Consider the following 27,979-nt stretch of genomic DNA (forward strand, 5'->3'; position numbering starts at 1 on the left):
TTTTTTTTTTTTTTTAAATAATTACGACAAATGACAAATGAATGACGAAAAGGATATCGATAGACGCAACGTTAAAATATTCATGTTAGATAAATCGGTAATAATCACACTAAATCCTACACGTATGTAACCTTCCATACGTTTCTTCCCTCGAAAATCCATCCACGGAATACCGTAAAATGTAAAACGTCGGTAACAATTTCCCGTGAACGAGAAAACTATTCACCCTGCCTGTAATGAAACCGCAAACGGTAAAGACGATTCGCGTCCGTACAATTCGTTTTGCGATTAGCGCGATTTATGAAAATAGACGTGATACATTTTTAGACGATGTCGATGATACATGTATCGATTCACGAAAATGTGGGTCCTCGTGTTCCACGACAAAGTCGCTAAACGAGCACGAAGATTATAAATAATTCGATTTCTTTCTCTGTTTTGCATCGTAATAACGAATGAAAAACTTTCACTGTACGTTTTACGCAACATTAGCAAATACAGGAGCTCTCTAGCTACTTGCAGACTACAATCGCTTCAACGATAGCTTTTCCTTTCCTTTTTACAAGACGATCAAAGACGATCTCCTCGAACAAATTTCGTCCTGACGACACCAAAGGCACCAAGTAAAAGAAATAGTCCCACTTGATTATTGATTATTGATTATTGATTAACGATTGATTCGAAACCAATTGCTCTTCTGTCGCACAATAACGCTTTTGGCACTATTTGGCCACCTATTGGAAAATCAATACGCATTACCATCATGTGTTTTACACCATATCGAATTAGGTGCGAGACACGTCTGCCTCCCTCCTAATCTCGACAAGGGTTATGCGTCAACGTAATTTATGCATACTATTCGTGTCTTTGGAGAACATTATCAAATTTAGTTAATGCAGTGTCTATTCCTTTTCTTCGTTTTAATACTTGGATCATTCAGTTTCAATTTCATCGTGAAATTATTCTGTTACTTGAACCCACTAGTAAGTAAGAAAAGACGAAAGGTGATAAGTATATATTTATATATAATTTTATCCTTATATATAAATAAAACAAAAACGACAATGGCACAGAATATTACTAAACTCGTTATGTTAGCTTTGATTTAGCATTCGTTTAATTATTGGCAACGTGACGAATAGTTTAAATATTAACGTTAGTTTCGAATATCATTCCCCTAATCATTGCTAATCTAGTTTTGCTGATTTCGTCGCATATAATCTCTCATTCACTCTATCGCATTCTCTCTGTTTCTCTCGCAGACTCTATCTGTTCAAATATTGTTCCTGTTGTTTGCTCGAAAAACTTTCCACCATCTCGTCTGCATCTCTTGTGTCATTGTGCGTCCTTGGAAATCTGACTAGCACATGGATTTTTAACAAATATGTTCACGATTTGTTTTTCAACATCTCGATCTACGCGACGCATGTAAGAGAGCTGCTCCCGTGACAATCGTATTGTGCACGCATGCAAATTATTAAGAGATACGATATCCGCGCGAGCCTTCTCTATGTCGTTAATGCTGAAATGCGAAGAAAATATTTTATATGAAATTTATTCACTCTCACTGTTCGTACAGAACCCATATCAAACATAGCGCCTATACTCAGTTTGAACTTTTCATCGTGATACCTTTGAGTCTTCACCTTTCTCCTAACTTATCCATTGCAAGGTGCGATACTGTTAGCGATGTTTGTAAATCGGCGAACAAGCGTATAACGTATTTTTATACAATGTCTTTCTCGGTATCGATATAATTGGCATTCACGTATATTCCGCTTACAAAGTATATATGAGTCTCTCTCTCTCTCTCTCTCGGCAGTGATGTCGCACTGTCTTCTCATACTTTCACTCACGTCAGATCGACGATATTTAGGTCATTGGCATCGCATTCCTGTCGAACGACCGCCAATCAACTCTACGGGATGCACAACGATACACTGAGATACATACGTAAATATATACAATATCTTAACGAGATATCGCGAACAGAATTCAAAGTATATAAAATCGCAAAGTGGACAAGAGGCACGATAATATGTTTTGCGAGCTTGATAAGATACGAGGAGGAGCCCTCTCCTGTTTCTTTTTCCTTTCTCTTTTTTTTCTCTTTTTTCCTCCCCCCGCCCCCCCCTCCCCCCTTTTCTTAAAATAAGAAACAACGCTGCAACTTAATATCAGGATGTAACGTATCGATAAAAAATACATGTATTATGACTCAATGAACCTTATATCTAAAGCGATTCTGTCTTTGAAACAGGCATAGATTTTCCGTAAACGAAACAATACGCGTAAACAACTTGCATACTACCTGTCTTTGTGCAACATCACTGTCAGGAGTTCAGGTATGCCGTTAATACACCTTGCCGTGAAATCATGTAGATCAGTCTATCGTATTGAAAAACATCGACATGTATCGTTTTACTGCTCGATCGTAGCCATCACGGATTCGACTTACTGAGGAAGCTAACCAGCATTCGTTCATGCCTTGCACTCAAACGGGCAAATCTCTTAAGTATCGCGATCCTAAGCGTCGCGGAGTTTGATGTTAGTTAATTTTTACTATTGCTACGTGGGCTTGCCGGCTGACTGTTCGCTTGTTGCGCGCGTTGTATGTAAATGTTTAAAAGCTTCAGTTTGCTGGTATACAAGCAGCTGAGATGAGGTTTCAACAATTCTTCGCCAACTGCCAAATGTATCGCTACCATACAAAACACAGCGCTTTTACGTACCGCGCTTTCATTGTCATCGTACGCCTGTTCAGAAACGTAATAATTAACATTGTTGGTTAGAACGAGAGGAAGATTTTTTTTATTCATATATGTACGATATCAACGTCAACTTACTTTGATAAGACCGGGCATAACTTTCGACAAATGAGGTTCTATCGCATCGCGTCCCCAATGTTCCACAACCTTGTGAAGCATTTTTATCGCGCCCATATTCAGGGGATATGGTTCGGTAGTTATTATAGTCGATACTAGGTGAATCACTTGTTCTGGCTTTAGAACCATCGCTATCGTTGCAGCACATTTTTCCGCCATCCAGAGAACCTGACAAGAGGAACGGCATTTATTAATAATCGTCTATACATATATTCAAGAAACTAATTGACAGACTTACTGGAGATCTTGAATTGCTACTAGTGGAAGAATCTTGTTTCTGGTCGTCTAATTTATACGCGTTAATTACTTTTAAAACCAGCAATTCAGGATAGACGGAAAAACTGTCGACAAGTTCTGGACATTTAAGCATATCGATTAAAGTTTGAAGTACTTCTACTTGCATTTTCTTGCTATCGTTAGTCAAACTATCTAACAACGTTTTGAGCAGCTTTCTGGAAAACCAAGTTTTCATAATCGTAGTTCGTAATCAGAGTTTTCGTAATCGTAGTAGTAATGGAGAATAGAATGGCCGAGTTAATAAATAGCATAATACATACTTAAAATTCTGTTTAATGTACAAAGCATCTCCTTCGCGAACGTACAATTGAAATTCTTGTAGAGCTGATACTTTTTCTTCGGTTTGTGTCATCTTGGATTGCAACGTTTTAATCATATTATCTAAAACTTCTGGCCTTTTTATCGAATCGGGTGATGACCCTGCGCGGATATATTAACATTTGTTAAACGAAGAAGAGATACGCGAGTCGATGAATAACCTATAAATAATTCCTATAAATAATTGTATACATACCATGCGTTTTGTAACCATTATTTTCCTGAGGTAGGATAAGATCCCCGGCGATCGTATCGCTTGAACCATTAACTGTAATGTTAGTCACAGATCGTCCCCTTTGCGTGGGCGAAGAAACAGAAGACGAACGACCCTAATAGACAAAAGAAAAGAAGAAGAAATAAAGAAAGAAGAAAGAGAAGAAAGAGAAGAGAAGAAAGAAAAGAGAAGAAAGAAAAGAAAGTAAAAGAAAAGAAAGGAGAAACGATCGGCATGCTGACGCATCTTCTCACGGCATAGTATACTATTAACCAGTATATCGACTATTTAATTACCGAGTTGCATAACGTAAGTCCTTCCATCTTTTCCTCGACATCAGCCATATTGCTGATTCCACTGTCTTTGCTGGTAGTTGCTCTTTCTAAACGTTCGAAACCATAATTTTGTATCTCCGCCGTCGTACGCCTTAAAGATCTGCGGGAAATGCTTAAAGATTAAAATGACTAACAATAAGGATTTATCGAATTAAGGCCGTCACTTACTTATAAACTTCTTCCAAGTTTTCATCCGCATTGTCAATGTCACCTTTACCTTTCGAACGAGCTGGTGAGCTCTGCGCCCTAGGAGGCGGAGTTCCAGGGGACGCGGGATTACTCGAACCCGACGATTTCCTCAAGTGATTTTGCACCAAAGGCAGTGCCGCCTCCTACAAAATACATGTATGTGTATATAATATAATGCCCGTATAATGGTACACATCTGTGCATATATCCAGCATATACGTGCGTATATATGTATATACAACGTCTTACCTGATAATACTTGGGTAATTCAGCTAATATCATAGTGACTTTCGGAGGATTCAAATTATACAGCGATATAACAGCATTTTGTGCATGCCTCCTGACATCTTGGCTTTTAACATCGTTCGACCAGTCGAGTAACCTTGCGAGCGCTGTCCCAGCAGAGTTAATAAGAGCAGACGGTTCTGCCGTTTCTGCTATTTGCGTGATAAACACGAGTGTGGCTATTTTTACACGAGAATTTGGCGTTTGCGTTGGATCCGTCAGATACCTCATTACAGCCGGCAAAAGTTGCTCTCCGGGGAAGCATTCCCTACAAGTTGGAAGAGATGTAAGCAATTGTGTAAAATAGCAGGAACGTTCGTATTAGTTTGGACATTGTCGTATTCGGTCTCACCTAACCACCTCGAGCGTTTTGTGTATTTTCGCTTGTATCGAGCCAAGTAAATCGGTGCCTAATTTATTCAAAAGTCGAGCACACAAAACATAAAGCCAGTCACCGAGATCTTCGCTGTGAGTAGCTACTAATTCATTCAGTGTGTCCAAAAATAAACTGAATACTTTTGTATGAGAATCCATGAACATTTTCGTAAAGATGTCTGTTACTTTGCGCAATTCCGTGGCTGTAAGCGTATTTCCATTTGACAGAAAATGTTGCAATCCGACTAAACCTTCTTTCCTATCGCCCCAATGTTTATGCGCGCAATTCTCTATGATTTCCTTGATATCCTGCAAGTTAAAGAGTTATTTATCGCGATAATACGTATTATAAACATGAACGTGTAAAGCGTTGTTCAGAGTAAAGACTTGGTTGGAAAGTTCGGTATTTTCGATAGGGTTCTATATTTCCTCTTTTGACAGAAGAGTATACAACGGTAGAGTGTTGTATCAGGTAGTATGTATATAGTGGAATATGTATGAATAATAAATGGAAATGAATATTAAATTTAACAAACCTTTGGGATAGATTGATCCCACATATCACGATACAGTCTTTGTTGAGAGCCACTCCATGAAAACGACTAATGGGTAGATGGACGATGGACAGATATGGAGAACAGAACGGCGCATCGCGTTAGTCCAAACCAAACAAATACGCCGCAACAAAACCAAAAGAAAAAACCATACATGCGTTATCTACAATGTTGGGATGCTGGAAGCCTGTTTTTCAAGCTTGTGGACTAATTCTACCGTGACCGTGGTCAAGTCCAGGACATCAAGTATAGGATATATTTCCAAATACGAATACGCGAATTCAATGGCAGATGAAAATATCTCGAGTAATTCTGTATTTTAGGCAAAATAATAGACAACGCTTATATACGAGCACGCAGCATGATATTTGTGAACTTGCGTATGATCGAAGGCAGATATGGTTAAAGCATCTTCGTATCACGTAATAAATGATGAAATAAGTGAAATAAAAGTAACACTGCAAGCGGCTGTTTTTATCACATATCGATTAGAAAAGCGTTATTTAAATAAACATAAGATAAGAAAGCGTCGCGATAGAATAAATTTATGAATCATATATATGATATAACATATATATATATATACATAGACGTTAGACGTATAGAAGAGACGTTTTTTATAATGTACATCGTTGGTGAAATTGATGTATTCTGTATTGAATATTGTCTGTCACTTTATACGATATATATGTTGTACTACGACAGCACGATGAAACGATGGTTATTCATTCTGTCTTCTCGTAGAAAATCTATCGCACTGCGTTTACTTACATCGTTTGGTCGCCTAAAGCTGTCCATACTTCGTTCGGAGCATATGCTGCTGGTTTCACTGTCATCGCTGTGATCGCCCTTTCCTCTCGGCGTTCTTGGGTAATTGTCGATATTTTCGAAGGTAAGCGCGTCCGCCAACGCTGATTCCGCTTCACGCGACTGCTGCAGCATCTTTTGTGCCATAACTGGTCTGGATTGAGGCCTGTCCGTCGGAGACATATGTAAACTTCTTCCCCTATATATTTCGTTTCGCATATGTTTAAATATATGTATATATATATATGTCGAATGTTGTTTATCCGGTGACGGTTAAGACGAAAGAGCGTTACGAAGGTAAATATGCCATCGTACCGTATTTTGCTCGCGAAACTTCTATCCATTCCAAATCTTTGCGGGCTTGGTTCACGACTGTTACCGGTACTTCTGATCCCGTGGCCGGATAACCGTCTAGGTCTTGCAATTAACGATTCTCCTTCGCGATTGTACGTTGCATAACTGAGTCTCGAGGACGGTGATCCCGATCTGCTGCTAGCTGTTACGTACAACGTAAGAAAATACGGACTGTATTAGATTAGGCGTTGCTTTTAAAAACAGATTGGGAATAACTATTATTTGGTATTTTGTTCGTACTCACGCTGAGATTGCGACACTCCGGATACTCTGGTCCTTGTTCTCGCGGTTCTTTCTGGACTAGCAACGGCGGTTGTGTCCGGTGATTTGCTAGGTCGTGCTAAACGAAGAGGAGATGGTGGAATAGGTGCGACTCGTTTAAAGCATACAATAACAGCTAGAATGAAAATCGATTGCCGATGAGACTACTCACGAAGGGACGCTTTCTGTCTGCTCATATTCGCGTACATCATTCTCGCTTTAGCTCTTTGCGCGGCTTGCAAATCTATCGCGCTAGTAGATCTAACGCCCGGAGTTGCACGATCTGAAGACAAGTGGAAAGAAAGATTAGGAAGTACGGAGTAGGTATGCAGGAGATTAACACGATACGCAGCATTAGGTACAAGACACAGGTGCACATTCTAAGACATGGTGCAGTGATGTTTCAAAGCATCGAACGAGAAGGTAACAATTACAATGACTATCAGTGGGTCTTTGGAGAACTGGAATACCAGACTGACGATAAGACCGTGGCAAGGAGGGAGTTCGTCTGAGCGGGCCATGGGGTTGACCCGAAGACTGATGCAAATTTTCCGTACTACCTTCGTACGTTTAATGCAAAGGAGAGTCACAAAAGCAGCATGAAAAAAAGTGAGAAGTAGTTTATATAGCGCACTGTATCGTTACTTGGGTCTCTGCATTTATCGTACATCTACTACGCCAGTCCCTATTCTATTCGAAATATCATTTAATAATAACGAATCAAAGATAAGAAGATATACCTGTGGCGCTCATCACTGGTCTGGATGTTCGAGGACTAACGCTGGCCGATCTCGTCACTACGTTCAGACTGTTAATGCTACCGCTATTGCTAAGGGACATCAACGAGCGTTTGTACGCGGTGTCGAGGCTGTTGAGCAATGCCTCTGCTTGTTCCGGAAAATGATCTTTGAATGCCCAATATGACCTGGAAATATTGGAAATGTAACCGGTGTATTTTGTTTAAAAGGGAGCGAACACGAACAGAAGCAACGAGGAATATTTACTTCCTGGCAAAGGCTCTTGCTTCCGAATCCGAGTCGGCGATACCTTTCTTGATCGTATCTTGTAAGATGGTCAAGTGTTTCTGTAATATTTGAGTAGGCCATATTTGTAAAATTAGATTTAGATATTCGCACGATGCTCGACGTATGTCTTTGCTCTTGTGACTTAAACAGGATGTGATAATTGGCACGAAACGACTGTAATGCGTATTCTGAAGAATAAACCTCACGGCCACGGCACCAGCTGTTGCCACAACCTGAATGTACAAAATTGTCCATGTAAGTTTTTTCCACGTTATCATCGCACGCGCAAACACACACACACACACACACTCTCTCTCTCTCTCTCTCTCTCTGTCTCTCTCTCTCTCTCTCTCCGTTTGATTTTAACTGTGTATTGGCGTTAAATAATTACGAGTCTCACCTTGGCACTATTTTGTATGAGGTTCATTAAGGTGAGTAAGACTGCTTCTCCAAAACTAGCGAATTTATTTTTTAACTGTTGACTAAGAAACGCTAAGGTAATGCACGCCTCCCTTACCACTTGCGACCTAAGATCCGTGCAAGCAACTTCGAAAGATCTTTGCACGCTTTTCAAGTTTTCTAAAAAGTTTTCGTAATTCGTACCGCCCGCTATAACGATTGCTCTTAATTTTTTCATCTGTAAGATAATTAAGTTTATGCCATGTGCCACTAGTTTAGACTGTTTAACGTTAGAACGATATTATCTCGGCACATACACTCTCTGTCCTTTGTTTCCAATCTTTTTTATCGTCACCAACATTTTCTCTTATGATTTTCATCTGCTCTTCGAGATCTTTTGCGGAAAACAAATTTACAGATGGCACATCTTCGAACGCTGTAAGGAAAGTTTCCTCGTCGACGGCGCCAGCTTGACCTGAATACATAAGTAAATAAATAGACAAATACATATTAATTATAGACGTATGGATATCCGTATGAACGTCAATGTTAAAATACGTATGCACCGATTTACTAATTTACCAGATTTCGTTTAATTTACTAATTTATGCAGCAGAATATACGAGTTTCGATAGTCGAGAAATTTGCAGCTTTGTTCGATCAACTAAAAATCTCGTAGAGTATCGAGACGCTTGAATTTTATTAAATTATCGATATTGTTGCCACGATAAAAGGTAAAACGACTTTTATTTGTAGGTATATTTTTATTTTACCTCGTGGTAGTGTGAATACTTTGCGACGCTTCAAAGCATTGTTAACTCGGCAAATGAGAGTGAGCGAGGAAAAGGCAGTGCATATAAACAGACAAGATGACAGATGTATAGCCGACTATAGAATATCACGGGTGAAACGATACGCGTACGCGAACGAAAGGAGATGCAACAACATTGTACAAAGCGTAAGGCGTAAGGGGTTCGAGCGGCGATTAAAAGTGCATAGTACACATAGTACGGTAAGACGAATACGCGTTAGCTGCAACGAACTTGAGAAATTTCTGGTTATTTGCTCGTACTTGCGTCGTGCTGGCTATTTGGGATTTAAAGGGAAGGAAGAGAGAAAAAAGAAGAAAAAAAAAAAAAAAAGAAAGAAGATCGTGGAGAAATATGGAAAATTTGCGCGAAGAGACCATCACGGTATAATAGAAAATTAGTAATGCCAATAAAGTTTTAGATACCTGGTGTCGGTTTTACTGACACGTTTCGTTTGACGGTCGTAGCCCTTGGAACCATGGAAGATGTATTACCAGGCTGAGCTGTCATGCAAGCGAATAATTAGCAGTCTCGTCAACGAAACGTCAACGGTTTATCGACATTTCGTCGGCGCATGGTTGCAAAAAATATCATTAATATCGCATGGTGAAATGCCGAACGACATGAGCGGCGACAGGAGTAAGCAAGAGTTGTAACGTTAGCACGCTTCACACCTGTGCGTTGGTTGCAGGAGGAACACGTGCTTTCGTAATGTTAATCTTAAAGATCGTCACATTCATCTGGATTAACCCAAACAAACGTTTATCTTATACACAGATAAAGCACTTGCAGCACACAAAGCGCTTTAATTCGCATACAACTAACAGATTTGACTAACGCTTCGATGACTCTACGTATCGCGATAGATTGATTCTGTAAATAGCGTAAAATAACTCGATTCGCGATATTACGATTGCTATAATAGAAATGTAAGTTGACGCGTCTATAGTTGTTCCGGTTAGGTACACGGGTTTGGGTAAACGGTTATTTTAGAGTAGACTCGCTTCGAACGAGTACAAATACACCATGCTTAGAACGAAATAATCAAAATATGACGTTTATAGTGGAACGTGGTCGATTTACACGGGATGAGAAATAGCATCGAGTCTATAGAAAACGTGCGTGCGTGCGTGCGTGCGTGCGTGTGCGTGCGCGCGCGTCTGTGTGTGTACCTAGAGCTGAAGATGGAGCTTTCGCAGGACCGAATTGTCCTCTTTTCGGAGGAGCAGCAGCAGCAGCAGCAGCTAACCTTTTCACAGGAGCCGATTTAATCTGTAATATCGAAGTTTATCTCGTGTATTAATCGGTAATATAGTTAATAATAATATTATTACGTTAACGCGTAGGTAAACGCACGTATACTTTGAAACGTTTAAACCGATACTCACCGCTCTGTCCGTTTCATCGGTGGTTTTGCCAACTGAAAGAAATGCGTTCAACGAGTTTAGCAAAGTACGCAAATATATATCTTTTTTTTTTTTTTTTTTTTTTTTTTAGGCATATGACGAAATTATTCGATTGTACTATGATCGACGATTGTTCGAATCGTCGTATACATTTATATTTGGATTCGTTCTTAACGAAAATTTCGTTTTCTCTTTTTCGCGAAAAGCTTTGTACCTAAGTGCGGATATAGCCACGGTGGTTTGTGAATGTCGCAATGACAACCTCTTGCTCGAGCACCTGGATGCTTTACGATATTATCCCATTGAAGAATCCATCTGCTACTTGGATCCCACAGCTTTTTATCGATACTGGGATATTTTTTTAAACCCCTGTGCAAGCAGCGATGACCGCTTGACAAGAGTACGTCGGTGTGATTCATGGTAATTAAAAAGTCTGACTTTTATCGAAATCAGCGTATGACACGCGCAGTTACGAGGCAACGTTTTGTTAAGTAGAAAGCGTAATTTATCGTTGGACGGAGTTTGAGTGAACACCATCACGGTACGAAAAGCGTTGGTTATGGCAGGATAACTCGATGCGATCTTGCTGCATCGTTTCGCATTTGCATGATATTAATCAAGACTGCACGTACGTACGTACGTACGTACGTAGAGGTACTGAGAAATCGGGTTTGTCAGAGTTATTAACGAGATAGGTTGGCGCGAAAGACAAAAGATTTCCGCTTCGAGTCTTAGAGAACGACTCGAAACCCATTGAAATCGTTTCCTCGTTCGCGTTTCTCCTCGAGGTTAGAACGAACGAAATAATTGGCGAGTGAAAGTGATTTGCATTATCCGCCGACGAGACAGGCGATTCCCGTTCGACTAATTGTTGATTTTTTAATCGCCACTTTGTAATCACGGAACTCGGATGGACGAACTTTTGTCGATGAAATTCTTCGATAGCGCGGCTGTTTCGATCGAAAATAAATTGAAATTTACGATTGATAAAGAGAGGAGGGGAAAGAAGGAAAGAAAGAAGCGGGTCTTTTGCGATTGGAATTTTACTTGTCGACTTTCACAAAGTTTCTCGTCTAAACTAAAACTAAAATCGATTCGCTCGGGGGAAGCAACGTCGAGTGATAATCACACCGATTCAAAGTCTGTGAAAATGGAAACTGGAAATCAAATTAGCGAGTACGGAATAGTAGAAATTTCAAAGAATATTTCGAGCGAAGAGATTACAAGTATCCGCGGCGACCGTTTTTCTTTCCTTACGTAGAGGAGGTACTGGCGCCTCGTAAACGGTAGAAACGGTCGTGGAAGAACGATCGAAAGAACGTTTCGTCTGGACGCGGTGTTTCAAAACGCGACGGTTCGTTTCATTCGTCGATATAACGGTGATGGACGTTTCTCGGGCAAGATGGAAAAGCGTAAAAGCGAAGAAGCAACGGTTCCGACATTAAGTCGGCAAGTGGAATGGTAAAAGGTGGAACAGCGCGGCTCGACGCGCTAGATGAGAAGCTGGATTTGCGTTTGATAAACGCGCTATCACAGCCAACGAGTTAATAAGGGCGGCGATAAGGCACGAGAGTTGCGTTCGACATTTTGAACACCGTGTTTTCCGCGACCTACGACGAGAAGACGAGAAGACGAGAAGACGAGAAGACGAGAAGACGAGAAGACGAGAAGACGAGAAGACGAGAAGACGAGAAGACGAGAAGACGACGCGGTTGAAAAAAAATTATCGATAAATTGCACCTCCAAGGATGATTGCGTCACGAACACGGTGCATAGCAAGTTGCGCGTAATAATCCATTAGCACACACGTGTACAAGCACGCCTTATTTATGCTTATTTATGCTTATTTATGCTTTATTATGCCGATAACGAAAATCGTACAGAGACGCGTAATAGGGAAAATGACCTCCGGTGAGACGGAGAAGAAAAGGTAAATCGGCACGAGCCGCGTTCTCTCGGAGACAAGAAGAAGAAAAAAAAGTGAATATCGCACGAGACTGCTATACAAATGTGCATTTGGAAGACGTCGAGGCCCGGTAGTAGCGCGACGACGATCTGCTTTCCAAGAAACCGATCAACGCTCAACGATCCAACGAATCTATTCGCGTCCCTCTATCGCGAAACGGGTCAGTCACGATGACTATTTTCCAGGACACAATGTATCGTCGATAGTTTCTTTGTATCTTCTTTTTTGTCCAACGGCACACGTCCGTTAGCTGGCCGCGCGGACAACGCACAACGAAGGAATCTTTTTCTTGCAGCGGCAGGACCAGCTTCCATCACTACCTTGGTACAATCGTTATCGCACGGTATCGCACAGCATCGAATTAGCGTGGTAAACGCGGCAGGCGATAATTCGCGTAAAACGTCGCGTAAAACGTCGCGTAAAACGTCTCCTCGTTCGAACGAACGCGATCGAGGCCAACACTGACACTGGCGAACGCGGCTGATTCTACGACGAATTAACCGTTCTGGCGACACCAGCTGCGAAACATCGTCGTATCGACGACATATTTCGTCGCGGTTCACTCCGATCGAGCAAACAAACGCGCAAAGAGAAACTGAAACGATCGTCCTTGCCCATTGTCCGTGAACGGTAGGAACGCGTGACGCTTAGAACGCGTCACACTAGTCGCGCTGTGCCGGCCAGATCGTGTTCGGCTGGTGACACAGAAAAAAAAGCACGATCGGACCAGCGGGCAGACGGTCGCGACTTTGCATAAGCTTTCTCGAAGAATTCAGCGAGACCCGCTTTCAGAAGATAGACGCTTGGAGAGACGCGCGTGTCTCGCGTTGTTAAACGGCCACTCGTTTACGAACTGCCGTAAGCGATGCGAGACTGTCGCGAGACCGGTGGCAGGCAGAAGGCCCGAGACCGATCGCGAGACTAAAAGTCGGACAGGAGGAAGGGGACCTTCCCCTATCGGGTGCCCCTCGATGGCGGCCAAACCGAGCACAACTATGCATAACGTTCGAGAAGCCATCGTCTCTCGATTACGTTAGACCTTGGAACATTAGCGGACCATTGGACAATCTCATTGTCGGATCTAATGCTTATTCGCGATTGCACGGATCTTTGTCGCGGCGAACAAGAGTAAATTTCGCGGCTCTATTTCGAAGTTCAGGCCGCGTTATCGATCGATTTATCAGAAACTCGACGAGTATAATTAAACGCGCGTGGTATTGGCAACCGCCACCAAGTTCAACCGAACGGAGACGAAAAAGTCGAGGGAAACAAGCGACTACGATTAACGCGATTCCGTTCGATTTACGGTCGTTTGAAAACGTATCCACGCGCGTATGGATGGACGATACGAGAAGAAAGAGTAGACGAGGACTGACGTCGGTGCGAGTAAGAGAGTAAGGTAAACAAGGTGAAAACTGTCGCGGTTGCCTTCGAATCGAATCTCCGACGACGGAAACGCGTCGAGGATCCTTCGTGGAGAATCGAACCGCGACCACCTGCCGAGACGATGCGACAAAATAATTTCCGATAATCTACGCGATCAAGACGAGTCGGTGGCGCATCGGCGTGCAATCGAATTCGAGATGTACCGCGGCATGGAAAGGAAAGTAAGCGGCGATTACGATGTTTATGCGCGATAAATCGCGTACATGCACGTATATGTGGTATACAGTGTGCAATAGCGTCATCGAGAGTCGGGCAAAGATTCCGCGGCAACGAGTCAACGCGAATAGAACGGTGAAAAACGGAAAAGCAGGTTCGGCCGATACGTAAAGTGCCGACGAAGATTTCTATTCGGCGATTAAAAAGCAACCACCTTCAAATTGGTTTCGTATGGCTTTAGAAACGTTATCGAGTGCCCTAGAGAGAGAGAGAGAGAGAGAGAGAGAGAGAGAGAGAGAAGAACTTGGTCATGTTGGATAATTAGAAGGGAAAAAGGATGGAATTGGGATAGCTGGTCGGTGGTTTTCCCTCGGGCCGATCGATCGATTGTTTCACGTACGACGACTGGTTCGAAATATTTGTAATTACGTGGAAGGTTGCGTGGAACGGTGTAATTGATTGGAAGCGCGGGACCGACGATCACCGTCTCACCTTCTTCTAGAAATTCATCGTGAATCGAGCGCAGAATAAATTACGGATGGAATACGAGACGCAGTCACGCTGATTTCTTCGCTGAAATCGTATTTACTATTTGCCGTTATTGACAGACGTTTCTGTCGTTGCTTGGTGAAAGTAACGTTATTTATTGTTTTTATTTATCAAAGAGATTTACAAGATACGATGCTTCCGTTTCCCCATCGAAGAAAGCCGAGTCAAGAGAAAGACGTATCGTTCTCTCATTGTATCGCCAGCTGGTATCGCAGCAGCAGCTACGACGCAAGAGCGGCGGAGGAAAAAGGAAAACGCGAATGCCAATTCCACGGAACGATCGTTAATCGTTGCTAGAGACAAGAAGAAAAAGAAGAAAAAGAAGAAAAAGAAGAATCAGCCACGCGAACAGCGCGCTTCGAACGCGATAATCCTATCCTCGATATTACATAACGCGTACTGTACGTTCCAGCATGTACGTTATTGTACACACTGTTGGCATTATCGGATGAAAATATGGTTTCGTCGTGGTTGCGGGCAACTCGTATCGCTTAACCATTGATACTCCGTTAATGTAATTAGTCGATCGAGCCTTCCGTTTTCTCCCTTAAAAACGCGTTTTCTTCGATTCACTTTCTTCGCACCGATATCGCTCGTAGTACAGGAAAGCGTGTACAACGAGCAACGAATCTTCCCAGGTAGGACCCTTACTTTCAGTTTTCTCGCGTTCCGTAGCTGGTAGTCTCTGTCCACCGATGGTGCACGACGTTGCTTGCCACCCGTGGAATCGCCGCTTCCGTCGATAGGCTAAGCGCGAACGTCGTTGCGAGCCCGCGCAGAATGTCAGCGAGAGTCGACGAGAGAGGATAAAAAGGGCATCCGTGCGCTATCCAGCGCTTAATACCTCACTGGAGAAGAGAGACGAGAGAAGAGAGAAGAGAGAAGAGTGCACGGTAAAGATAAATGTTCGTTGCCACCCTACCTTTCGCTTCTCCCGTATACTCTACACGCGTCTCGCGCGCTGTCCTCGGGGTATAAGGTCGCACGATACGAAAGCGAGTCGAAGCTGAACGGTGTGGGTGCTAAATACGATCGAACGGTAAAGGCTAGGGTGAGCAATCTCTGTCCCGAGAAAGCAACCGGTGCCGCAGAAATGCACCTTGCGGAGACATTTTTATGTCGTAGCTGGCAGAGGAGAAACGTCCTTCCTAACTGATCTTAGCTGATCTTAGTTGATCTTTGATTATCTTGGATGATCTTAGCTGATCTTAGCTGATCTTTGATGATCTTAGCTGATCTTGGATGATCTTGGATGATCTTGGATGATCTTGGATGATCTTGGATGATCTTAGCTGATCTTTGATGATCTCGGATGATCTTGGATGATCTTAGACGATCGATCGAACGGGCAATTAAATCGTTTCGATGGAACGGCTGCTTCGATATCAAGTACGACACGCTATAAAACGACGGACAGATCAGGCAGAGCGTTTTCCTTCCCCCCTCGTGACGACGGGTCACGGGGAAAGAGAGGCTCGTGCGAATCTTTCGCTGCGGCGTATTCGCGCGGCTCGATCTTCCCGTGTCGCGCGTCGCGTACTCGCAAGGATTCTACTACTACTACTATAATTAGCGATACCTGCAAATTCCGTACGGCCGAAAAAGATATTCGCGTGGTCGCGTGACAAGAGCGACTCGGCTCGGATATACCGGGAAAAATATTTCCTTCGCCCGGGTGCGTTCGTTTCGTTTTCTGGAAAAAGCGGAATAGCGAGTTTCACCGAGTTGCCGAAGGGAAGAATTGTCCAACGACGAGGACGAGAATGATGGATAAGCGACTCGCAGACGGAAAAACGAGACGGGAAATGATTCGTGGTAATTTCGTGTTCTATTAATATATCTGAAATCAAGCGAAGAACCGTAATTCCCCTGCCAAGCCCATGTATGACCTAATCGCGATCGAGTGTCGGAGAAGAAGAAACGTATTTCGTCTTTAAACGCGGATGCCTTGTCGTATCGCGTATTGCAAATACGCAAAAATTTTGTTCGCAAAGTATGCTTGGCCGAAAAGTAAATACAGATATATAGTAAATACCAAGATGTACACTCCGCCGATGTATCGTTATCGTTATCGTTACGCAAGAGAAGCGCGTTTTTCACCTCTTCAAGGGGCAAGGATTATTAATTATACGATGGAACGCGTCGAATGAGCATCGTGACTCGTCGAAAATCTCGGTTTGCGCGTACTTTTTATTTATTTATTTCTTTTTCATTGCATCGACAGCTTTGGAACTAATACGTCGAGTATTCGATTGCCGGCGACACGTAATATTTGCGATGGAAATTCGAATAACCTGACAGTAGCCAGTTACAACGTTGCAAGGTCGTTGGTTTAAAGAAAAAACAGGCAGGACAGCTTTGGCACGGTATGAATTACGGACAACGTTTGAAACAATACACCGGCGATATCGCACGGTATCGCACCACCGTGCCTGTCGGTGTATGTAATATCTTATGTAACATCTTAGAATAGACGACGCGAATTAGTAATATGATTAGTTCGTTGGTCGATGATGGAAACGACGCCTTATGCGAAACTGCGAGAGACTTTGCCTGGCAAACTAAAGTTTCCCTGTCCGCGGAGCTCGCGATCCGGCTGTTCGACGAAAGACATCCGCGATCAGATACGCGGAGATATTAGGCGCACGTTTGCCGGAGAACGAACGATCGATCTGGAGAGACAAGTCGTCGAGAAAACTGTTACGTACAGCTGGAAAGAAGAAAGGTGCGCATCGGTTAGCACGAAACCAGAAGTTGGAGCAAAAGACGCGCCAGTGCGACGTAATTAAATTCAAATTGACCGTGTTTTACCGCGCTGAATCGAGCGAATATTCCTATCACGTGGAAGAACAAGCGGTCCTTGTTAAATATTCATCGTGTGTATCGGCAACGTGAACAATGCAGAAGAGAGGCCCGGTGGGAGTGTGCGCGTACGCGTATGACCGAGCAAGGGGCGAGGAAAGAAAAAACGAAGGTTGGCGTTCTCGAATGCGAAGGTATTCCAACGCGATAGCGTGGATGGCTGCGGGATGGCAGCACGATACAGCTTGAATAATATAACGGAGGTGACGCGTGTCGCGTCGGTTGTAAAAAGACGTAAAGCCTTTGCTGACTTAATTTGCTGGATACCTGCTGAGAAGGAAATTCGACGAATTTACTCACCGTCCGAAGACATGGCCAGAGGCAGCAAGTCGCCAGCGGCTTTCAGCTGATCGAATTTTTCTATCAGCAACAGCAATCTGCAACGCAAGATCGAACGTATTGGCTGGTTGGAATGCGCGCGATTACACATGCAATTCTTCGAATTGAACCGTAAAATATAACCGATAAAGTAATTAGCAAGCTTGCGAGTAAACGATTGGAAATGGTCGACGGTGAGGTTGTTTTAGCTAATTTAAAAGAAAGTAACATTTAACGAAAGAAATGCCGGCCAGAAGCCGGCAATCGATTTCGCTTTTTCACTCACTTAGCTTGCGGTACATTGTGCTTTCTCTGCAAATCCACTCGTAATCTTTCACCAACGTGTCTGTAGATATCCGCCAATGTGTTTAAAGCAGTTTCTCGCACTTTTTCGGATGGATCCGATAATAATTTCACGATACTTGGAATCACTCCGGACAGTATCATTTCATCGGCGCCGTGCCTGTAAAAAGATTCATCGTTATAAAGATTCAACGAGCGATTTCTAGCTGTGGAAGAATGTTTCTTTCGTTTTCTAGTAATCTAGTCGCAGTTTCTTACTCGTTCAACGTCGTGGTTAGTAGAATCAGGGCTTCCTCTCGTAACTTTGCATTTTTGTGACTAAAGGCCGGTCGCAGTCTGTCCAAGAGTTGTTGAGGAGACATACACCCTTTCTCCATTATTTTGAGAAGCACCAGTTGCGCCTTTTCCCGTGTCGCATCCTTGCTGTCACCTATCGCAATATACGCGTATCGTCGATATTCTTAATCGCATCTCTCGCTATCTAAACGATACCGAAGGAAATAAAGGGTATTCGTAATACGCGGTTAAAGTTACACAACGTACGATGGCTCGAGTGGGATTTCGGTAAGCAGCGAAAGAATTTCCGATAGCAACGAGTTCAGTTTCCGTTATTAAGAATAATTTACGCATTTAACGACGAATAGCTGGAAGAAAGTTGGAGACACCTACCTAGTCTGTCTATCGTTGGCTGAATAATAGTGGAAATGTAAGGCTTGAAGTCGTGACCCATTCGATCCGCGAGAAACGTGAGGATTTCTAAACCATTCTGCACGACCTGCAACAACAGAATCAAAGGATCGTTTTAACATCTATGGCAGATATATCGACCATTGGAGAATTTCTAGCCGACCGAGTTATCGAGGCGATCGGGCTGCTCCGGCTAATTTACTCGACACAGAGGACGTTTATACGCGATGGTACTGTGACGAGAGATTAATTAACGACTCGGCGAGAAAACGCGTACACGGGAAACCAGTTTGTCCAACGACTCGTACATCGAACGCCAACCGATCGAAATAGCAAAGTCAATGGTTACATTAACGGCGAATCGATTTTGTTTGACAAAAACAAAAAAAAAAAAAAAGAAAAAAAGAAAGAAAGAAAGAAAGAGAGAAAAAGGGAAGAAAAGAAAAAGAAGGCGGAAAAAGAGATACGCGTTCGATTAAAAAGCGTCATTTATTATTTGTTATAATTATCTTCGAGATGGGTGGTTTAAGGGGATTCAAAGTTTCGCTTTAATAAACGCGCCGGGTTGCGTTTACGTTGCATCGGAGGGCTCAGGGTATATCGATCCACGCAAGATAAACTCTGCTTGCCTGAGAGCCACAAAATCCTAGACCCCTCGCACTTTCCCTCTTGCTCGTAATTATACTTGGTCTACCGCGAGCTCTCCACCTGCAACCTCGTAACGATTACTTCGCGGCATTTGTTCGCGCCTCTCTTCGTTTTTCCATAAACATAACGGCGCGGAAACATAATCGCGCACGTTTGAACGAATTCAATAAGAATCTTTGATGCGCGCGGTTCGCCGGTGATATTCACCAAGTGGTGACTGTAAAACGTGCACGCTATCTCGACTCTTAAAGAACCGAGGAGAGATTCGTAATTATTCTCGTAATCGAATCTAAAGCGTTACCCCAATTTGCTGTTGAAAAATACGAGCGGGATAAGGAGAAGCACGACCAGTCGGATCGGTACGTTAAGACGATATGCGAAAACAGCAGCTTCGTACGTACGTAACATAGTTTTTCGACGTTTCGCAGGGGAGAAAAAGTAAAATACGACTCGTAGCGTATTCTTTGCCGCGTATATGATCGACGTATATAGCAAGTGGAAGAAACGCGGCAATAGGAGAAAGAAAGGAGAAACGCGACAGCGATGAATTGGTCGTACGTAGCGCGGAGGAAATGTCGCGTATTGGAAGGCGAACGTTGGATTCGAGGGTGAACGAACTGGTCCTGCGGGAGGAGGACGAGCAGATCGATATAGAAAGTGCAAGTGCAGGCTAGAGTTCGGTGCGTTTATCGCGACAGAACCCTTCGAACTAAAGCCCGGTTACTCGGGTTGTGTTCATCGACGACGACGACGACGACGACGAGAGGTACGGCTAAACGAATATCGCTCGGTGGACGATGTAGCAGGCAGGATCGGCATTGGCAATACTCTCGTCGGGTCGAACCCGATGTCTCAAGTGCACACGGCCGATCCAATGTCACTGTCTGCAAAAGCGTCCATTACTCGGCGACAGTTTAAATACGTTTAACGAACCGCTATACATAGACGTACAAAACCTATTTTAGAGTCGCGGGGTAAACGTTCTCTCAGGGCTGTCGTCTGGCTGTGACATCATTGCTCGCCACCGAGGCTTTTCGTTTCTCTTTCTGTCTTAACTTTTGTATAATTAGCACACGGTTTAATCGTTAACAGCCTGGGCTGAACGCGCCCGCTTCAACGTGCTTAATCGCGCTATTGCAATTATTATTATTATTATTATTATTATTATTATTATTATTATTATTATTATTATTATAGCAATATCGCGTATACAGAGTACAGGCATTATCGTTATATTTTACGTAGCATTTTTCGAAAGCGATCGTAGGAAAGAAAGCCGATCAGAGCACAACCGTCGAACGATAACGGGGTAAGTTTTAGCAAAGAGAACGCGAGACCGATCGATAAGACGCGGAGTTAATTACCGATAGATGGTCGGCGAGATATTTTCAAGAAACAGACCGGTGGCGATCAAAGTTTCGACGGTGCTTTATTCTCCTGGTTGCGCTCTCAGACCGCTCTTGCAACTACTTTTAACAAATAGCATCGAACACAGTGTGTCCCTGCGATGAAATATTTTTTTAAACAGAAGGCTGAAATTTATCGACCTCCTAGCTACGTGCTGCGAGCGTACGTTACGATAGAACTTGATCTCCAAAATCTGGCATCTCGAGGAGAAGAAAGGACTACACAGCTGTCCGACTATCGTCTCTTCGCTCGCCTATCGAGTAGATCACGAAGGATAAACAACGAAAGATGGACAACGCGCGCGCGTGTGTGAGCGAGTTGTCCGCCTGGCCTTAGTCGTCAAAGTTGGAGGGGGAGCAGGCCCCGTTAAAACTGGCAAGACCACGTGGGAGGTGGTTACTCCTTCTTCTTCTTCTTCTTCTTTCGCTCGCAAAAGCGCCGTTCACGGCGAAATGCTCGTTCGTGCTTTTGTCGCAAAGCAATCGCGTTACGAGCGACAAACAGACCAAGCTATTAAATAGAATCAAGCAGAAGATCTATCGAGTACAAATAGTCCCTTACTGGACGACGAATCGAAGCGAACATGCATGCTCCTTACGATCAGCTGGACGATGATTTCGCGGTTTCGTTGTCGCTCGTTTCCTACCAACCGCTTGTTCTTACAATCGCTTCGGCTGACACCGTGCTTCGTAAAACGAACGCAATTATTATTAATCGTACAACGTGGATCTCGTGTCACGTATTCGCCTAAAGTAACAGGAGAGGGAGAGAGAGAAGGTCGGGGGGGGGGGAGGAGGAGGAAGGAGGAGGAGCTGACGTAACAAGTAGAACGAGCGATTACGACCAGACCGTGTTGTTCGGGCAAATTCTTCTTCGGTTGATCCGAGGATTTGTCTAACGGTATAAGAGGACGTTGATTTAATAACGTTCGATTATGACGAAAACGAGATAAAGCCTGCTGCGTCGATTGTGTCGATTGGGTGAATTGCGTGAATTACGAGAAGTAAGCGTGGATTTCGCAAATACCGGTACACGATTTCCAGTTATTACGAGTCCGCACGGTATATACGTATATAGGTATGAATCACGGTGACACGCATCCTCCAACCCATCTATTGGCTCTGTGAAAAAGTAGTTTCGCATATTTTAATATCAAAGCGAGTCAATTTTATCTTATTGACACGACCGGACCACAACCATCGGCTGCACAACTTCTTCGTGGAAAGAACTTTGGCTTTCGCAAAATTTGTATTTAATTTAAACGTTAATCTATCGGCTGTATTTGAAATCGTAACGCCGTTTCCTTATAAAATCGCTTTATCGTAAACCACGACGATATACTAGAAAATTGTATCGGCGTATCGATGCGCGATGATCCACCGTCGTGGAGACCACGCGTGTCCGTGTTTCGTGGCGGGGAACCGGTGCATCCAGTTAGTCGCGTAATTGTCGCTCAGCGGCTATTAATAATTTATGGAATAACAGCCGGCACGAAGGGTAACCCGAGCTTTGCCGCTTTGAATTCCAACCGACGTCTATCGAGATGTCTATCGTTTTTACGGCGACCTTTTGCACCAGTTATCGAGAGCGATCAGACGTGGCAGACTATAGTTACGCGAGTTGCACAAAGTAACGCAGACTAACGCGACAAGTGTAAAAAGTAGCGAGATCACCGCGATCAGGCGAGGCTGATGTCATGCTTGTTTAAATTCAAAAAAGGAAACGTTCGCGGCAGAGGAACGGAACGGTAACGAGAAGAGGAAGAGGGAGGACGACGGAGGGCCGACAAACTATGGGCCGCGGTTCGCGTTGTCCCGTGTCCTTGACATCGATATACGGTGCACCGTTGTCTCGTAAAAATGGCACGGCTAATCGTAAGATCTTCCATAACGAGACTCGTCGTGATTCTCAATCGCGACAACATACAAGAGCACCTGGTTTCCTTTGTTCGCGACAACGTTCGCAGACAGCGCGTGAATCTATCGGATGGCACGATTTTTCTTGCTTCTCTCGTTTTTATTCACCACTCGGTGACTTTGCAGGGCTTGCCGCGAAAATTACGACAATCGTGTGGCTTCGGTGATTATTCGTCGCGCCATCTTCCTTAAAAAGGACGCAAAGGGATTCTTTTCGATCCACGTATATCCTATTCTCTGTGGAGACGCGACTCGAGAGATCTCGCGACAAATACTGAAACGCTCTCTTGTCATCCGTTCCTCGATTACCTCTTACCCACGAAATAACGGACTTGCTGGCGTTTCGATAGCGTTCTGAATCGATACGTTTTCTATCGCGGAATCCAAAGTTGGGAACGACCCCTCGCCTAACCTTATTACCTCTTTCGTAGCAATTACTCGCCGTTTCAACCGCTCTTTCGCACGTTCGCTTGATATTCTCGCACCAACGACGTGCACTCGGCAACAAGTGGCGCTGGATAACGATACACGACCGGCTAATGCCTTTTCTTCTACTTTTATCCACTTTGACTGCTATTTTTTTCCATATGGATATCGAGCTCGTAAAGTAAAGTAAAGATTCGCTGGACGGTGCGTCAAGTTGCCAAAATTTCCGTATCTCGTATCTCGTATCTCTACAACGTTCGAACCATGGTACATCTACCAAGATTGACTCGAGAGTTTCCTTCTGTGTATAGGCCAGCTAGGAGAAAGACTTGCGAGAAACAACTTGCGACTAACAACGCGTAAAACGATAAAAAGCTAGTCTAAATGTAGAAACGAACGAGCAACTATACTTCTAAATATGCATGTTTGGCCAAACACGTTTTACCAAGCATACTTGCTCATTCGTACATTACACGCAAAGAAACGTATCGCGCGTACAGTGCTGTACAATGTACAGTGTACCGGGGATCGATGGTTCGACGGATCATTAAGAAGGAAGCTGAATTTGAATCGCAAACAACGGCTTGGACGATCGCACGCCGTTTATCACTGCGAGGAGCAGAGCTTTTCTCCGTTCCTTGCATCCAGTCTCGGAGCAGAATGACGTAAGCCTATCGACCTGGTGAAATTTGGCTAGTGTCGATTTTTCAATGTTCGCGTCGCAAACCTTTAGTACGCTGACGTCGTTCCGCGCCGATTTCCATCGACAAACTCGGGGAGTCAACTTTTGACCAACGCAACGCTTATAAGTTTGTTCGTTTGTTTGTTTGTTTGTTTGTTTGTAAGAAGAACTGTTCTAGAGTAGAGCCGTCCGTTTCCCTCTTGATCTTCCCACGAGATAAATCCATTCGTAGAAACTCGTCCGGAAATGCTAGGAAAGAATCGAGGAATTTGACTTTGCAACTTTCCCTCGAGTGCCTGTTAACGAGAAAGAATACTCGTGTAACATGCGAAACAAAAATTCCTGCGGCTAATTGCTTCATACGTAACTTCTCTTCGTGTCGCTCCTATTCATTGGTCACGTTCTTTCATGCTCTTTCATATTCAGCATAAGTAGAGATGTTTCAAATATATTATACATAATAATATATAGTTGCGTCTGTAGGTGTTTGGATATTCGGAAATTGTTGCAAGTACATGTGTACCTACATAAACTGTAAACTGTAAAATGTAAAATGTAAAATGTAAAATTTAAAACGTAAAATGTAAGATATAAAATATAGGTGGTCGAAATATACAGCTGATAAATATCGATAAAGACGATAGTTGCTAGTTGATATTAATTAATAGAGATAGAGGAACAGTAAGAATGAAAGTGGATGAAAACCGGTCGTGGGAAGAGATCCGAATCAAGTAAATTTAAGCGTGTAGGTTCAATGTTGAGACGTTAGAGCGGTGGAAATATGTGTTTGTAGCCACGTTCCTTGTTTCAGCTTAAATTTAGCAGAGCAGAGAGATTTAAATTAAAAACTTAAAGCAGAGATTTAATAACGAAAGTTAGGCGATTGACTTCAACTACAACTTTGAAACTGTAACGAAAACATCGACGTTTAGATCGAATCGCACCAGGTAGCCAAATACTCGTGGATGGTAGTACGTGTCCGTTGTATCGCGTCTTGACTGCGGGACGACAAAGATGATTAGACAGATACTCGACGAGTATTACTTGCGTACAAGTAGTTTCGACGAAACTGCCTACGACTCTACGGGTTTCCATCGTTTCGATCGCCTTAACATCGTGCCGATTCGTCGCGTATTTTCCTGTTCGTCCCTTTGCACGTCTTCGGATTCGGCGTTTCTTCGTCTATTACCAACGAACGTTCATCGATTGTGAATCCAATAGCTTCGACTAAACGCCGATCGTTCGGCGACATACTCCGTGACACACTGTACGTACATGGCGTGAAAGTTTTTCCCTTATACGTTCTTGGCGCAGAACCAGCCCGAGTTTTGTAGTATCTCGACGAGAAACCAATTTCGTCGTAAATCATCGTTTTCGTTGAAACCTCGCGATCAAAACGATTATTGAACGTAATTGACAATAACTGGTTACAATATCCAAACACGAATAACTAAAATGATATATCTTGTCAATGTTATCGATCGCACCAAAGATTAATGCGAGATTAGATGGAAATCCAGGTATTTTGGATGCAAAATAATAATCGATAATTCCGGAGATGACGAATCAAGCTTACAGGTATAATTATCCTTATTACGTTACGTTTCTTACGCCTCGTCCATCGACGTCCGTTTTCATATATCTGTATTCCTGTTGACTCTATTATATTTTAATCTTACTTACGTTTCACCAAGCAAGAAAGCTCGCTCGATGCTAGAACGAAATTATATCTCGCATAAATTGCAATTTATATCTTTTTTCAAACTTGGTTAGAATCAGGTCGAAAGTAACGTCTATCGTTGTACCGAGAAAATGAAAATTTGGTAATTCGTTTACTTTTGTCCAAGTACTAGCTGTACTTATAGAAAGAACACTTTGATCGTTACTCGCTCTCGCCATTAAAAACATTCGAAATTAATACTCGGCGTAATTGTCAGCGTATCTGGACTGTACAGTGAAACGGTGGCTTTGCCAAAATTACTCCATAAAATAGTAACGAGTAAAGCGAAGCCTTCTTTCCATTTTTCCATTTTCTTTCCTTTGTCAAGATGTACTGAAATTAAAATATTTAAACGTCTCCGTTGTTTTTCCCTTTCAAGTAATACGTAGCATACGTTCTGTCTTGTGTTATACCAACGTTATATTATATTATATTACGTTATATTATACAGGCTGTTACCAAGCAATGACTAAATATCTCTCATTGAACAAAAAGAAACGAGACTTTGGTTTCCCTCGGCTTCGCAATCATATATATAGTGGAATATTTTAACTAAGTATAGACAATAGTATGTACATATACTCGTTCGAATGGAGCACAAATTTTAGCAAGTGGAAGGAATTTATTGGAAACATCGAGGACCAAAATTGACATTGATAACGCATGCAAATCAAGCTGTTCCATCTCCCGGCGGAAGGTTAAGCGACCGAAAGGCCGCGCGGAATCAAATCTTTCGTAGGATCCTTGTCTGAAGCAAGCTTCGTGCAACAGCCGCCCTCTTCTATCGTACGTGTAAGAACCGCGAAAAGTGCTTCCCTTTCGTCTTTATTTTGTCGCAATTCTTCGAATTTCATTTATAAATCAATCACGTTGCTGTCGCCAGTAGTATCGTCCATTCCAGAGTGTCGAGCGTAGAAAGTTTCGTGTGCAGGCAGAATATATATGTAGGTCGACCAAAATAAAATGTACACAAATATGTCTTTGGCCTGAGAGAAAATTCGAAATATGGACGACTATCGTTCCTGCTAATTGCAATTTACTTCTCACGCACGATGACGATTATGCGAACTCCATGGACCGATAGGAGGCTGTTTAGCAATTAACGTTCTCACATTCTGACCGATAGTTAGACATTGTAAATTCCATAAACGAGCAACTCTGCCCGTACGTACATCGTCTACGCTCTATACAGTCTCGGCGGTTTTGTCACTCGGCACACCCCGCTGTACTTTCCACCTAAGCGCTTCCAAGTCGCTTCTTCTTTTCATTAAGAACTTCTTTTAATCGTATTTATCCGATTCCGTTGCATACAAACACAAAGGTTACGTAGGCTAGAAATGTCCATTAGGCGTATTAGTATGAATTACTCTATTGATATGTAAATGGTAAAAAACTGCCAGATCTCTGTTGCGTGGTCTTGTTTACATAACAAACGATAGACGTTCATTGTCAACGCTAAAAATAATAATAATACAAGAGCTTGGCAACATGAAAACGTATTACTTGACAACAAACCTCGTGTACGTGATTATACGCTACTTCGCACGCTTTCTATTTCAAATTAATAAACTATGAAAGAATACCATATACTCTTTTATTAATTATCGCGACTCAACACCAAACTCGAACATCGTTAAAGTTACCTACCTATGTACTAACTTTTAATAACCTTATGCTTTAATAATTACAATGCGTACGGAAAGACTCGTTACCTTGGGGTTGCCGTTGCTCAACCATGGTATGATGTTGTCGATAAACTGTCCGATGTCTTGACACTCGATGCTCTTGGTCGCATCTCCCAAGTAATTCAACAGCAAACTACCAACGTTTAACTTTTTCTTGATGTCAGTCGTTGACAGGAGCGGCATAAAACCGTCCATATCACGCGGATTCACCGCCATGGTGGCCAACACGCACGACGTCTCCACACCTTTGCGAGTCTTTGAACGAAACTAGATTTCACTCGTGTACGTCAAAGCACATAGCTCATCGTGGTTTCATGATGCACGAGAACGAAACACGCGTCTTTCGTCATGTCAACGACGTTCACCACCGAGAACACGTATATCGGCGAGGCGGAACTGTCCTTGCGATTTAAAAGCCATACGCAAAACAGTACTTTTTCCCTGATTCTCTCACACACACGATCGTCGTCGCGCGAGTTACACCGAAATTATGACGCTACGCCAGTGATGTTATTAAACGATATTTCATACAGGATTCCGCGAAACTTTCCACCTTTAAATAAGAAACATCGCTCGCGTTTCGCTTGTATTATGCACAAAAGATAATGTAACGTAACGAAAATCATCGGCACCGTACACGCGACGCCATTTTCATTCCTTAGTGCCGACTGTCTCTCTCCCTCTTGAACGATACC

The 27,979-nt window shown here is 43.0% G+C and overlaps 1 protein-coding gene across 7 annotated transcripts; it reads right to left on the reverse strand.

Annotated features, from left to right (window-relative positions):
* LOC117233320 (CLIP-associating protein 1-A) lies at positions 1-27,959 on the reverse strand. 7 transcript variants are annotated; one of them, XM_033493508.1, is made up of 27 exons: positions 27,312-27,959; positions 18,783-18,888; positions 18,372-18,543; positions 18,097-18,273; positions 17,793-17,869; positions 10,496-10,527; positions 10,280-10,379; positions 9,533-9,610; positions 8,616-8,773; positions 8,300-8,536; positions 7,879-8,132; positions 7,615-7,799; positions 7,309-7,434; positions 7,047-7,157; positions 6,858-6,953; positions 6,575-6,755; positions 6,224-6,458; positions 5,435-5,500; positions 4,876-5,207; positions 4,488-4,791; positions 4,218-4,381; positions 4,011-4,149; positions 3,697-3,829; positions 3,443-3,602; positions 3,124-3,337; positions 2,847-3,053; positions 1-2,756 (listed from the first exon to the last, which is right to left on the reverse strand). In XM_033493508.1, exons 1-27 carry the CDS (start codon positions 27,498-27,500, stop codon positions 2,553-2,555), a joined length of 4,437 nt encoding a protein of 1,478 aa, XP_033349399.1. In that variant the 5' UTR covers positions 27,501-27,959; the 3' UTR covers positions 1-2,552. The 7 variants fall into 7 exon arrangements, with proteins under 7 accessions (XP_033349399.1, XP_033349418.1, XP_033349407.1 ...); XM_033493527.1 differs by lacking the exon at positions 9,533-9,610; XM_033493516.1 differs by lacking the exon at positions 5,435-5,500.
* Positions 27,960-27,979: the final 20 nt, after the last annotated feature.

This window comes from Bombus vosnesenskii, unplaced genomic scaffold, assembly GCF_011952255.1.
Source record: "Bombus vosnesenskii isolate JDL3184/JDL3185 unplaced genomic scaffold, Bvos_JDL3184-5_v1.1 scf7180000013263, whole genome shotgun sequence".
Taxonomy (NCBI): domain Eukaryota; kingdom Metazoa; phylum Arthropoda; class Insecta; order Hymenoptera; family Apidae; genus Bombus; species Bombus vosnesenskii.

Coding starts and splice junctions, on each gene's coding strand:
- LOC117233320 (XM_033493508.1), bottom strand. CDS start 27,500: ATGGCGGTGAATCCGCGTGATATGGACGGTTTTATGCCGCTCCTGTCA. Junction 4,792..4,875: donor AAAACGCTCGAGGTGGTTAG/GTGAGACCGAAT, acceptor TCCAACTTGTAG/GGAATGCTTCCCCGGAGAGC. Junction 4,382..4,487: donor AATTACCCAAGTATTATCAG/GTAAGACGTTGT, acceptor TGTATTTTGTAG/GAGGCGGCACTGCCTTTGGT.